This window comes from Sinocyclocheilus grahami, unplaced genomic scaffold, assembly GCF_001515645.1.
Source record: "Sinocyclocheilus grahami isolate Dianchi unplaced genomic scaffold, SAMN03320097.WGS_v1.1 scaffold764.1, whole genome shotgun sequence".
NCBI lineage: Eukaryota > Metazoa > Chordata > Actinopteri > Cypriniformes > Cyprinidae > Sinocyclocheilus > Sinocyclocheilus grahami.
In genome coordinates, this window is record NW_015505943.1 from 163,001 (window position 1) to 177,922 (window position 14,922).

At 35.6% G+C, this 14,922-nt stretch overlaps 1 protein-coding gene and 1 pseudogene across 1 annotated transcript in view; one reads left to right on the top strand and one right to left on the bottom strand.

Annotated features, from left to right (window-relative positions):
• LOC107561276 (peptidyl-prolyl cis-trans isomerase NIMA-interacting 4-like) overlaps positions 1-10,708 on the bottom strand; it is a 13,035-nt gene extending 2,327 nt beyond the window's left edge. Inside the window, exons 1-4 of the mRNA XM_016245687.1 lie at positions 10,698-10,708; positions 3,924-3,960; positions 3,474-3,544; positions 575-694 (exon numbers count right to left, since the gene is read on the bottom strand). Coding sequence (XP_016101173.1) covers positions 575-694; positions 3,474-3,544; positions 3,924-3,960 — 228 coding nt within the window. The 5' untranslated portion in view covers positions 10,698-10,708. The remainder of the gene's footprint in view (positions 1-574; positions 695-3,473; positions 3,545-3,923; positions 3,961-10,697) is intronic.
• On the top strand, positions 4,756-7,047 carry LOC107561277 (serine/threonine-protein kinase Nek1-like; annotated as a pseudogene).
• Positions 10,709-14,922: the final 4,214 nt, after the last annotated feature.

Below are 14,922 nucleotides of genomic sequence, written 5' to 3' on the forward strand. Positions count from 1 at the left end.
AATTAGTGCTCTGCATTTAACCCATCGAAAGTGCACACACACCCGGAGCAGTGGGCAGCCATTTATGCTGCGGCGCCCGGGGAGCAGTGGGGGTTCGGTCTCTCGGGGTTCAAGGGCGCCTCAGTCGTGGTATTGAAGGTGGGAGAAAGCGCTGTACATTCACTCCCCCCACCTACAATCCCTGCCGGTACGAGACTCGAACCCGCAACCTTTGGGTTACGAGTCTGACTCTCTAACAATTAGGCCACAACTAATTATACAGAAACGCTGTACATTAGTGTTATAATAATAATAATAATAATAATAATAATAATAATAATAATAATAATAATAATAATAATAATAACAACAATAATAATAATAATAATAATAATGCAAAATCTATGCAAATTAGATTTTGAGCAATTTTCCAACATGGATAGTGCATTGAATGCCATCTGCTGGTAAAAAACAAATAGTACCCATAGGAGCTACAGGATTTCTTTTCTTTTTTTTACTCTTTCCACATCATGCAAGTGTCACATTACTGTTACTAATACTAATCCACTGTTTATATACATGGTAAATGTCTTACTCCTTGTCTGGCTTTGTCCTCACTGTATTGTGCTGCCACCTCACTGAAGCGCATGCCAGACTTGAGTTTCTCCATTGCTTCCATACACTTGCCATGCTTTTCACACAGAATATGCCGAACCTATCAGAAAATAGACACACACAAAAAAAGGATACATAATCATTAAAACTGTCATTCATTTGAATGGCAGTTTGGCAGTGACAATAGTCACAATGTGACTTCACATCATTCATTTAAATTGCACTAGATCAGAAAACACAACAGATGGAAACATTTAAAGCAAAAATGTGAAAAAGTTAATCTAATTTCATATATTAATACCTATATATATATATACAGTGGGTACGGAAAGGCAAAAATGTCAACAATTCTGTGTTTTTCTGTCAATATGGGGTGCTGTGTTTTACATTTATTCCAAAATAATAAGAAAAGGCAGTAACAATACAAACAATATATTTTATTTGTCAACTGATGTTCAGCTGTTCAACTAGTGAATTTTACACTTTTTTATGTCACATTTTGTAATACTTGCGTTGTTTTATTTCTGTAATATCGATAACTTTCTCATCCAGTTTTTTTCTCTCTAAAGAGACTCTGCCTCCCTTGCCTTGACTGATGGCAGAAGCCGTACAACACACAAACATCAGAAATTCATTCATCTTAAATTATGATCCTTGCGGCTTTGAGGTTATGTACATTTTGGCAGGTTCATTTTACATTCTTTTCATGCACGCAAATTAATAAAGTGATGAATGGGCTGTTCAATTAAGTATAGAATTTTTGTAATAGCTACAAGAAATGAAGATTGAGAAATGAAATGTTTTTTTTATTACAATTTGTATAACTACGGTTTTACCACAAATAGCATGCTTAAACTATGGTGAGTGTAGCAAAATGTTTTAACTGTAATAACCCTTTTTTATTTGTTGCAAAACCATGTGTAATTTTCGTAAGTTTTGTTGCAAACAATTTTTACTGTTATTTTATAATGAAAAACAGTAGTAATATATTTATAATATTAATAGAAAGCATTCAGAAAAGTTAATTTTAATTTTAATGTTAGAAAAGATAATTTATGTCATGTACTGTAAATGCTCTACAGGTTTGAGGCATTCATTGTAACATTAGTATATACACCAAATATTTTGACCATACTTTCTTCTTTCACAGCAGGAAAACATTTTTGAGAGACACCAGGACTGCAGCTGACTGGTCTGGTAACAGAAATTGAAATGGATTTTTTTTATATAAAAAATTGATGATGCATACTAAATACCAACAAGCAGATGAGCACCAAATTAAATCCCTACACAAAGCTGCGTGGGCAGAAAGTTCTCCAGCGGAACTGTTCACTTTTGTATTTGGGAAAAAAAAGAGTATGAGGTGTTCTGCACAGAAATGGTGTCAGGATCATGGACCTGTTTTGTTGTGTTTTGCCCCTGTTTTTGTTCCTGTGTTCCCTTATTTGGTCATGTTCCTGTCTTCGTTTAGTTTAATTAGTCATTCTGTGCACCTGTGTTTGTTAATTATCCCTTGCATTTAAGTTCTTGTCAGTGCATTTCTCCTCTGTCGGGTCTACTCGTTATGTGCGTGTGTTTGCTCCAGTGCCTATTGTGTAGATATCCCCTGTGTTCCTTGGATTAAAGTCTGTTTACATTTCCTCGTGCCTCCTGCGTGCTTCCTCAGCAGCGTATCGTGACAAATGGTTGATAAAGCAAAGTACAAAATCTTTACCAGATTTGAGGAAGAATGAGTCATCCTTCAGGATCATAAATAAAAAAATCAATCAATGATAAAAATACATAAAAAATCTATAAAAACTTAAGTGTCTCAATTAAAATGGTCTCATGATTATTTTAAATCTATATATATACACACACACACACAGATACATATGGTCACACTTTAGTTTTGGGTGCAATTCTCACTATTAACTAACTATTGACTTTTGTCTCAAACTATTAATTACTGTTCAGGTATAGGGTAAGACGTAGAATATGGTCACTCACAATAAGGCATTAGTATGTGCTTTATGAGTACTAATAAACAGCTAATATAGTAATATGCAAGCAACTAGTTAATAACTAAAGTGTTACATTAAATAAATGTTTGCATGTGTGTGCGTATATACAGTATTGTCTAGCGGCAGCTGGGCACTCCTTATCTGTGTTCTTTATGGGAAAATGCTTATGCAATTTAGCTTATTGGGTTCATATTCTGATCACATCTGCTTGCCGGTGTATAATATGCACCATCAAATCTTTTATTTAAAAATAAAACAGGGTAGTTTACCGCAGAAACGGTGACAAACGATCGTGACTCCTGGAACGAACTCTGGCAGTTGTTACATAAAACGTATAATAATAATAATACAATTGTGGGAACTTTGCATCATCATTTAAAAAAAAACACCACCGCACACCACTGAGAACAGTGTAGTTTTTACCGAGCAAACAGCAGAAACGGCGAGAAAGACTGCGGCAGCTGGCACTCTCTCTGGCAGCTGCCGTGGCATCTAGGGATGCCACCGGAAGTGGCACTGCAACCTGCCGCTGCCAGAGAGAGTGCCAGCCCCTGCTGAGTTTTTTTTTTATTATTAAAATGTTTTAAATAGTTTTTATTTTCATGTTTTCATTTTTAGTTTTAGTAATTTTGTTGTGTGTTCTTGTTGTTATGTTTGCTTGTTTTTTAACAGGTCTATATATTTTTTATTAATTTGTATTTTAGTTTGAGTTATTTTAGTACATCAGGTTAAACTAAATGAAAATGAGAATTTTTGCTTGGGCAACTAGCTGAAATAATGTTATAATACGTTATATATATATATATATAATTTCAGTTAGCATTTATAGTATTTGTATGTAACATTTTTATGCAGATACAGTATACAGATGTTTACCTTTACAGCTGTACCACCTTTCTGAGCCTTCTCCTTCTTATCACTGTCCCCACTGCCTGAAGCAGCAGCCCCTGTCCAAATACAAATGTATATTAGTATCTTAAAAGTACAACTATGCAACTAAGATAATACCTATGCATTTGTATGTGCACTTGCTCTATTAAGCATTTTGAAATAACCATATTAAGCGAATCCCACATTTGGCACTTTGACACATTTAGTAAAGATCCAATAGCCTGAAATGTTTCATTAACACTAGATTATACAAAAAAAATCAACAGAAATACAGCAGAGTGTAACAATGTTTACAATCCGTAAACCATAAACACTACCAGGTAGCTAGCATGTCAGCATAAATATTAGTGCAGCAATCAAATGATATGCTATAAATGTCGATATGGTGTCATTTGTTAGATTTTGTTCATGAAGCATCATATATTTGTTGTTAACCTTTAGCGCCTTTGCCACCCTTTCCTTTCGGTGGCATCTCCTCGTGTCGGATTAACGTTACACCTCAGCTAGCACAGAAGAGCTAGTCACAGATTCCCACGCGGTTAGACTGAAAACTACACAGCAGCTTTTTTTTTAGCCTACAGTTTTTTATTTATCTATTTATGGTAATGACCAATAGATGGGTTCATATGTTTTTTTTAAAAAATAAAACAGATTATAATAGTAGAATTGTCAATGACATTTCTGCGCAAATGTGCCCAGCAATCAGTGTTGCCAACTTAGCAATTTTGTTGCTAAATTTAGCTACTTTTCAGACTACCCTAACAACTTTTTCTTCCAAAAGCACCTAGCAAAAAATTTAGCTATTTTTTTTTAAATGAACTTTTCAGCTTTTAGCAACTTTTGATAAGTGACTCAAACGATAAAAAGGCACAATTTACCATTTAAATTACACAAAAAGAGGAAACCAAAGATGCCTAGCACTAGCAGTACACACGTTACAGGAATTAAGTTAGCTGCTATTTGCAATTGTTTAATAGTAATGATAATAATAATAATTGAATGCTGTTATTTTTCATTTATGAGACACTTTGTTAGTAGCTTGTACCTGCGATTGTTGATGAGTTACACTGTTTCTTACAGTACACTGTAAGAAAAATATGCAGAAAAATGGAAAAATATTTCTTACATATCTGGTGTTTCCTTTAGACAGACATTTCTTATCCAGAAGATAAGTGGCCGTAATCATATCCAGCTCTTAACTGGACAAATGAAATGTTCCTGCCAGTAGCAAGGGAATAAAGAAGATGTTTGGTGATTTGCTGGTGTCATGGAGAAATATGATAAAGTCCTGACTCTTGGCGGAGGAGGAGCAGGTGTGGTGATGTTAATGAAACATGTCGATACAAAGAAATTATGTGCAGTCAAGAGAATACATGTGGACAGTTCCCGAAAAACAAAGACCAAAGATGTGTTGCAAGAGGCAGATATTCCCAGGAGCTTGAAGCATCCTCATATTATAACATGGATTGACACTTTCTTTGACACAACTAATGAGCATATTTACATTGTTATGGATTATTGTGATGGTGGAACGCTGGACGACCACATTAAAGAGCAGAAGAGTGGGGAATACTTTGCAGAATGCAAAATTATGGACTGGTTTGTGCAAGTAGTCATGGCCGTCAGTTATGTCCACTCTGAAAAGATCCTTCACAGAGATATCAAGCCTTCCAATGTGCTGTTAACCAAGAGAGGTGTGATTAAGCTTGGGGATTTTGGAATATCAAAGATTATGAACCACACGCTCGATATGGCCTCCACCTGTGTGGGAACCCCCAGTTATCTGAGTCCTGAACTCTGTCAGGATGTCCCATACAGCACTAAATCTGACATATGGGCTGTCGGCTGCCTTCTGTATGAGCTTTGTGCCCTCAAACCAGCATTTGAAGCTAAAAATCTCCTGAGTCTGTTTTACAAGATCATCACAGGAGAGTACATCAAGATCCCCGAGAGGTATTCAGAAGACATTCATACATTAATCGAGAAAATACTGTCCTTGGTTCCTGAGAATAGACCGAGTGCGAGCAGCATAGCATGACCTATATGCAAGAACATCTGGGAAACTTCAAACTTACAAAGGTGAATGCTCAAACAAAAGAAGATCTTAATGAAGAAATGCCATCGATGGAAAGCAGATCAGATAGTGCCTCAGCTGTCTCTGACAAGACACTGCAAACAGAGGCATCATGCAGTGCTGAGGAAGAAGTGGCCCATGAAGGAACAGAGTCTGATTATTCAGAGGACTTTGATGAACGTGATAGCTATGCATCCTCAGAGGATGTTTCGAGGGAAGACGAGTCCTCCAGCCTTGCCAATGTGGTTGAAGAGGACTCTATTGGTAAGAGTGTGATGTAACCATATTAATATTTTCCATTGTTTTATTATTATGAGTTATATCTCCAAGGCAACAGGCCTAGTCTGATGGTGATCTAAGAATGATTTCCTATTTTTCCTGGCTTTTCCAACACCTTTGAGGATTATTTACATGTGTTTTTCTTCACTTTTGACAGTTGTGTTTGAAGACGAAGACATCTCTGACTATCCAGATGACTTTGAAGAAGCTGAGGATGATGACCTGGTTGAAGTGGTCAGCTACGCCAGAGATGCCATCAACTGTGTTTCAGAGAATGACGTGTTTGATGTGGAACTGGAGCTCAAAGATGAAGGCGGTTTCTCTGTTAAAAGAGAGATACATGGGTAAACATGCAAATGTAACATTTTACTACAAATTGATTCTTTTTTTTTTCTTTTATCACTTGATTTGTTGTTGTTTTTTTCCCTTGGTGTGTCTTAATTAAATCAATGATGAATTTACCAATCTGCTTCAAATTTAGGTTTAACAATCAAATGAGATTTTTACATGTTTACATCAAGGTTGCAGTGGTCTAGTGATTTGGAGAACATGATTTCTATCATTACTGTTTCAGAACATTTAAAATAATTCAAATAATTGAAAATCTCTCTCTCTCTCTCTCTCTCTCGCTCTCTCTCTATATATATACAGGGGTGCACATAAGTGGTCCAAAAAACTAAAATAAAGTGCAATATTATTATCAGTCTTATTAATTTTTTTTTATAGTTACATTTAATGGGTAACAGTATATGCAATGTGAGGACCAAACCAAATCTCCAGGTTCTCATATGAGAACCAGGTTGAAAAACTTATGTGCACCCCTGTATATATACACACACACACACACACACATACATAGACTTTGTCTTTCATCTTCTAGTACATCTGCAGATATCAGAGTAGTTCTGGATACTGCTTGCCAACACATCTGGTTCTCCGAGTGTCTCTGCATACTCAAGTAAATGCTTTTCTGCTTTCTGGATTTATAGAGGATGTTGGAGCCTCAGTCTATGAGGAAATCAGTGGGCATTTTCTAAATGGCCTCACGCCAGAAGACCTGCAGCCACAATTCCAGCACATAATAGGGACAGACCATCTGGAGACCTGTTGCCTCATACTGAATCATGTCTGTTCAATTTAGAGAAAGTCATTTTCTGTTATTCTCTAATGATGAGTCATTCTTTAAAGATGAACCCCAGCAAATGATGGAATTGTATGAAGCATACAGAGTATTTTAAATACAGCGTTTTGTAATATATGTAATCCTATATGAATTATAATTAATATTTTGAAATAGTGAGGTCTTGTAGATATTTGACATCAAGAAAATGGGACGTTTGAAACTCCTTTGAAAGTGTTACCTTGTATAACCAGAAGGTGGTACTCTAAAGTAAGAAAATGTGTCTGGTGTTAACATACCAGTCCAGAAAATGAGCATATCATAGTCTCCCATATCAACACTTTTAGCTCATCAAAGGGACTGAAGTATAAAACAGCTGCCTTTTAAATTTACTATATTGTGAATACAAAAATTAATTATATCAGTGGCACCCAGTCAACTACTTTTTCAAGTGATTTAACCCATTTTTCTGCCTAGAGCTGAGAAATGATCTCTTAAAACAGCCGTTAAACAATGCTTATAAATGTGAAAGCAGTGGAGAATATCATGTGAACATTTCCTGCTGTGATTTCACTCCACTATTGCAATGTGAAACAGAAGATATTTGCTGAATTTGTAAATTTATGGGCCACAGCTGCAGTTGTTTTCCACTTAAACCACGTTTTCCCTTAAACTTGTCCAGATTATTCCAACAGATAATTAGAGATAGAGAAACTGCCATGTGAAACTGTATGAATGACCCTGCATTATATTTCATTTAAGATTCACTTCACGACCTGCCTTTAGACGTAAGTGTGTTATCAAGCAAGCATTAACATGGGAAAGCAGCATCATTTTTTTTTGCCATTATAAGATGACATACTGTAGATGTCCTCACATAATGTGGTTTTGGCTGTAGATCCTTTTTCATCAAAAATCAAGGCCATGTTGGTGTCAAACTGAGTATGTGTTTTTATAGATGGAGAGGCATAAACAGATGTAGAATACCTCTACCCACCAACTTACAAACTTAAAAATGCGTTTTCACTTCAACTTAAACTGAACATTGAAAATGTAAAGTCATTCCCACAAAATATATTTATTTTTCATGTTATGTCTTGGAAAGTGTAAAACATGGATCAAGGAGTCATTCAGGATAGAGCTTTAAAACTTTTCCATAAACCTGATGGATTACAATGTGTTTCTTTATTTATGCATCTATGCATTTGTATGAGTGGATGAGAGACCAGAATAGATGCAGACATGCCTGAGACCGCTTTAAGTAGCAATCACCTCTATGCCTTGTCACTTTAAAACCTGTCAATATTTCGTCCATAGTAAAACTAGGGGGAGAGCTTGTCACTTGTGTCTTCAGGGCTTTGCACTAAGTTTGATGCATTATTGATTGATTGCTGCGTGAGTGCTCCACCCTTCAGCTCAAATATGCTTTCTTCTTGCTTTTTTTTTGCATATTATTCAAAAAAGAGGCTAGGGTCCTAATTAACAGTCTTTCTTTATTTTTGAGTTGGAGTTTTTGACATGCACCATTCAAAAAAAATAAAAAAACAATCAGAAAAATTACAAGTTGATCTTTATTCACTTGTTGTGTTGTTGTTTTCCTTGGTGTGTCCTAATTATATTTTACTTCAATGATGAATTTAACAACCTAATGTTTATAGTCAAATGAGATTTGTACATGTTGCTGCCAAGGTTGCAGTGGTCTAAATTAATATTTGGAGAGCATTTAAAGACTATTGTTTTAAAGCATTCAAAAAATTATTACTGAAATAAAATTTTATAGGAATATATATATATAATGCATATATATTTAATGGGAATAGAAAATAGAGTATTTTAACTTTTATAATCACACTATAACCGATTTCTGTAATTTGAACAGTAAGTTATTATAATTTACAGCAATCTCTACATAATATATCGATACTGTACATTTTCGTGAAAAAAAATATATTCAAGCGTCAGGTTTTAATATGCAATTAGCTTTGTTTGCCTATTATTGCTGATCTGCAAAAATCAGTAATTTTTCTTCTTATAGGCCATGTGCTTTTGTCTGGGGAACTGCCCCATTCTTTGGCAAACATATTCAGAAAAATTGTCTTTAACAGTCATTATATTCCAAAGAGAAAGAAAGTGCTCCAGAGAGAATGGGAGGAAACTCAGGAAAACATGTTTCCCCTGACCTTTAATAGACAGCACATGTCTGGCCAATCGGTGTGAGATTTCTCTGCTAGATAGAATTGATTAGCATACTGCTCCTCACACATGTGTTCCATTGAAAGCTGGATGTTTACATTCCTCATTTTCTTATCAGAAAATATTTTACGGAAAACATTAGTTCCAGCAGTACTGTAAATCTAACCCACTTGACTCATTCCTTCAAGACCAGGAAGGAGGTAAAGAAACATGCATGATAGTGAAGCACACAGCATCAGAGTTTTGTCCCTCTTCCAAGCAGCAGAATACAACAAACAATAATAACCTCCAGGCTGACTGTTTTTTGTCAGAGCACTAAAATATTGATGTGCCATTGTTTCCGGTGAAACAGCCCCACTGGAGACCAGTGAGTATTAGAGAAGTGAGGTGGAAGATGGTGACAGTAGCCTGCACTCTAACCTGCTCCAGATGCATCTCCAGAGACAGCACAGATCACAAAGCACATCTCCCTGTGAAAAACAGCCCTATTCTAACCCAAGACCACAGGGACTAAAAGCAGCACTGAAAATGACATCTAACTCATCAGCTACGACTGTGTATGAAAGCAAATAGCTTTATCCAGCGGGAGAATAAAAACCACATGTACAGGTAAGGTTGATGGCACTTTACCTGATCTCAGCATCTTGAGCTGACGCTAGGATCAAAATAACTACGACAACAGCTGTCTGAACGGCTTATGTCAGGATTGTACAACATGAATCTAACCATGAAACTATGAAACTGTACAGCAGTGATTTCTACTACAGTTCAGCTGTTAAATATATAGGTTTATAGGTGTTACTACTTTGAATAACCATATGCTCCAATTAAATGTTTCTCAGTTATTTAGAAAACACCAGCTGATTACTATAGAAGCCTGTTTAGGCCTTAGAGTACAAGAAATGAAAAAGATATGCAATTGTGTCGAAATATGACTTTTTTCTCCACAATGTGATTTTAAATTTCAAACATGTGACTTTGTTTCTTATAATTGCGACTTAACTCAAAAAAGGAATTTTATCTCCTAATTATGATTTTATCTTACAATATGACCTTAAATTTCGCAGATGCAATGTTTATTCTCATTAACTATAATTTTATAACTCACAATATGACTTTATGTTTTATAACTCACAATGTGACTTTAAATCTCTCATTACAATTTCGTCAGAAATGTGATTTTAAATCTTGCAGTTGCAATTTTTTTTCTCATAATTGCAATTTTGTAACTCACAGTGACGATATGATGCAATGCTTTTATATCACCAGAATGTGACCTTACATCTCACAGTTGCGACAGTTTCTCATAACTGCAGTTTTATAACTCACAATTTAATTGTATATCTCTCAATTGTGATTTTATCTCACAATTTGACTTTAAAGTTTTTAATTTGAAAGTTTAAACAATTAATATTTAAATTTGCAACGCTTCTTTCTTATAACTGAGTTTTTATAGCTCATAATGTGACTTTATATATGACTTCATATCTCCAGAATGTAACTTTAAATCTTGCAATTGTGACATTGTTTCTCACAATATGACTTTCTATCTCCCAGTTGTGATTTTATATCTCCACAATATCTTTTTAAATTTCAGAGATGCGACATTATAACTCACTATATGACTTTATAATTTTCTCTCAATGACATTAGGCCTAAATATTGCAATGCGACTTTAAATTTCACAACTGTGACTTAGTTTCTTATAATTGTGATTTTATAACTAATTTATCTTATTTTACACTTTATCTGAGGTGTGAGTCTTGGTTCGATCTCTGCCCAGTCTTAGGGTTGCGGTGTGACAGTTTAATAAGAGCTATTGTAGATGCCCTTGTAAATGATCAGTGTCAACAGAGTGCACTTTATGGAGTGTGTAGTGTGCTCCTGAGAGGATTATCCAATGACGAGAGGTGATAGGGGTCTTTACGCCCTTCAGGCATTAGCCGAAACTGCCAGAATGTCATTTCCAACTTTGTAAAATTGATTTCAGAGTGCAAAGCTCTGACAGTGACACCCGTGCCACATGAGGGATTCTGTGGATATTATCACTGAAATTTGGTATTTTAAGTCATGCATGGACAGATGTTTTCTGGTCTCAAGAATAGTATTTTGTCCTTCAGTGACAGTTATGTCACAGAGAAAGTCTTTAAAGGACCCCAGATTAGGATGCAACGGAGAGCAAGATCAATTTCCCCCCCTCAGAGCCTTTAATCCAGTTTATTGGAGGTCCAGTAACACTCAGCACAATAATGTGATATTAAAGGGTATTGGTCCCATTCTGCTATTGTGGTTGCTGGTCTGTAATCTTCCTGTGAAGGTATCTCACAGGAGCTGGATCCATATTTTACAATAAATGATGCAGATAATTTGGACCACTCAAAAGTGGAGTATTTGATGTACTGGAACAGTAATAGGCCTAAAGCAGTTTTGTGATCCCTCAGGCATCTCTTCAACATTAGGATCTCCTAGGTGTTTGTTTTTGATTCACTCATAATTCACAGTGAAGCACTCTGACATTTGAAAGTTTAGAAGCTTGTGCCCATAGAGGAACATGGTAGCACTTTTCTACCGAAGATGGCATCTGTGTGCGGGATTAGACCTATGAATGACTGGAAAAAAAAAATCTTTATATAGCCAGTAGGTGGCGATTTTTTAAATTCACACTACACACGTTAAAACCAAATGGAACATACTTCTTTTAACGTTTAAAGTTTGTTTCACAGTAATTGGTTTCAGACGCAACTACTGTCTTTACACTCTAAAAAATGCTGGGTTGAATACAACCCAGTGCTGGGTAAAATAGGGACAGACCCAGCAACTGGGTTGTTTTGACCCAGCGGTTGGGTTAAATGTTTAACCCAGCCTTCTGGGTAGTAACCCAACCGCTTGGTCAAAACAACACAATTGCTGAATTGAATCGATTAATTCAGAAACTAAACAAATGACTAGATGCATCTGAAATTGCATATTGAGTAAGTACTATAAGAACTTACTTAGCAACCATTAGATGTTCTATATAGTATGAATTCAATTAAATTCGGATGCGCTACATCATGTTGTTATTAACATGTGATCTACAGTGTCAGTTATGTTGCTTTGGTTCCATTCTTAACTCCTCTCCCTTGGCCTCATGGGATAGTAAAGTGTTCATTGAATGTTCATCACAGTATTAGGTCATACAGAGATGTTTCCTCTGCTGTTTTATGAATACTGTGAATTTGGATATACTGTCTTTATGAGTGAGTCATTGAGTCATTCATTGAAATGATTTGTCTAAAAACAGGACTACTTTGTGTTGCTTGGAGATACAACAGTGTTGTTTGAAGCGGTTTTCCTTAGCAGCGCAAAAATCGCCAACGTAACTGTCAATATTGTGTCTAAAATGTAAGTTTAGACATTTTCTCAGCAATAACTTCTTGTTTATTGTTGTGTAAAAGCAACATCACTCTTGCAATCGTGAAAATATGTAAGGCCATGAGAGCTCACAATGACAGCAATCTCTATAAATCAATAAGATTAAAAGTTGGGAGAATGCAGGAGCTTTTTTTTCAACTGAAGCTTTTCATATTTAATATTGGAAAAAGACAAGCAGATCTAAAGACAAATGTCGTCCTTCCAATGGTTATTCCTCAAGTCCAAAACCATATTCTCCACAGGCCACTTTACATTTCATTTTACAGCGGTATGAAAACCCACTTCTTTCTCAGTGGGTGGTAGAGGTTTTGTAAGGGCTTTGGGAGCGTTCTCACTGGGGGAATCCCAGTCGCGTGGAAACAGCAGAGATTTCTAAGATAAGTCTTGTCTAAATGGAAGATCTGTAGAAGGAAGTTGATGAACAACTGTGCTTTCCTTTCCAAGATTTCTATCTAGGAATGTGCTGTGCTTTCACCTACCACTGCAACGTGAGCAGAAGCAATAATACTTTTTTCATATATGAGCATTTGTAAGAATATGCTTCCAGCTAACAAAACTGTTCTAAGGATGTTTCGCTAACATTCCCACTTAAGTTATGATAATGTTGTGTTTGAATGTCCTCAGATTGTTCAAAAATGTATTTATTTATTGCATAATTTTGCAAATATTATGGGAATATTACTTATGACTTTTCTCAGAACCATCTGAAACAAATAGTAAGTAGTAACGTTTAAAAAACACAACAAACTGTATTTACACAACACCGTTTTCAACTAAAAATGGAAAACTTTTTATGCTTTCTGGCCATTTACACAACAATGGCATTTTTGGGGGCCTGAAAACACAAACTTTTGAAAATGATACCATTATCATCTCTGTGTAAACTACAAAACCGCAAATTTGTGAAAATCATCTGCATGCACATTACGTGCTCAGTCTATAGGCGCAGGCGTGTAGTGTTTCTTTACAAAGTGACATCGCCAACTACTGGCCTGGCATGCATTATACAGTATTTGTAGTCATTTCTGTGGATCCATGTGAACAGGGATCATTTTGACACCATTGTCGTCTCTACATGGAACTTTTCAAAAATGCAAATGAAAAAACTTTTTCTGTTCTTAGTACATCATTGTTGTGCAAATGTACCCTAAAATGTTTCAGAAAATTGTTCCATGAATAAATATCACACAAGACGGAGCCAAAACCAAATAACCAAATAAGGCCACATAACTTTGAGCAAATGTTCAAATATTTGTTACGAGGAGAACATTATGAAGAGCCTTGCTAGAATGTTAGCCAAAGCTCTGAGAATGTTACCTGTTAGCTGGGCTTTATGGTACATAACATTTCAGTATAGTAAAAAGCAGAGGCGGACAGTAGTTAAGTATTTTTTACTTTGCTGTAAAAGTACTTTTCAAGTGTCTGTACTTCATCAGAGTGTTTTTCTTTAGAAAATTTTACTTCACAACATTCCAAAGCATAATATTGAACTTTTTACTGCACTACGTTTCATATTAAATATAATTTAATACTTAATTACATTAGAAATCTATTACTTTCTTACATTTACTCAAGTAAAAGTACTTCAAAGATTTATTTGAGTACAAGAAAGTACTACATTTGTAATTTTCTTAAGTATTAAAGGTAAAACAAACAACAACTTTTATTTATGAAATGTAGTGCAGTAAAAAGTATGATATTATGCTTTGGAATGTAGTGAAGTAAAAGTTTTCCAAAGAAAAACACTGATAAACTACAGATACTTTTTAAATTTACTTGAGTACAGTAAAAATACTTCACTACTGTCCGCCTCTAAAGCAAAATAATTGCCTAGAAGGCAAATAAAGTTCATTACTTCAAGTTTAATTTGCCATTATCAAAAATAAGAGAGTGATGATAGCAGGCATCTTCAATGTGCCAGAGAGTGAATGCTCATAACCTTTTCAGCCCTCTCTTGCATAATTATGCCAGAGGGGAAGGCACACAGACATTTTTAACAAATAACCTGTCACCCAAGCATCTTTATACATTTTAATCTCAACATCCTTAATCTAAACTCCTTTAAAAGCCATTTCAGCTGAAGCAAGATATGCTTCCGATGCTCTCTCAGTATGACTGTCTGTGATTTACCCAGCCTGCAATAGTGTGATGCGATCTGTGGTGCAAATGATCTAATTAGTCAAATATCTTGACTACTCAGACCCAAGAAGTCTACATGTCTTGCTCCTTATGGTGGAAGCTTGTCAATTAGAGAGCTGTTTGCTTCGGCTAATTGTGAATGCGTGAAGGGTTCTTGTCCTTTTCGGGAGAGCAGAGGCCAACAGCAGGAGGCTGGGAAATAAGCTGCCCTCGTT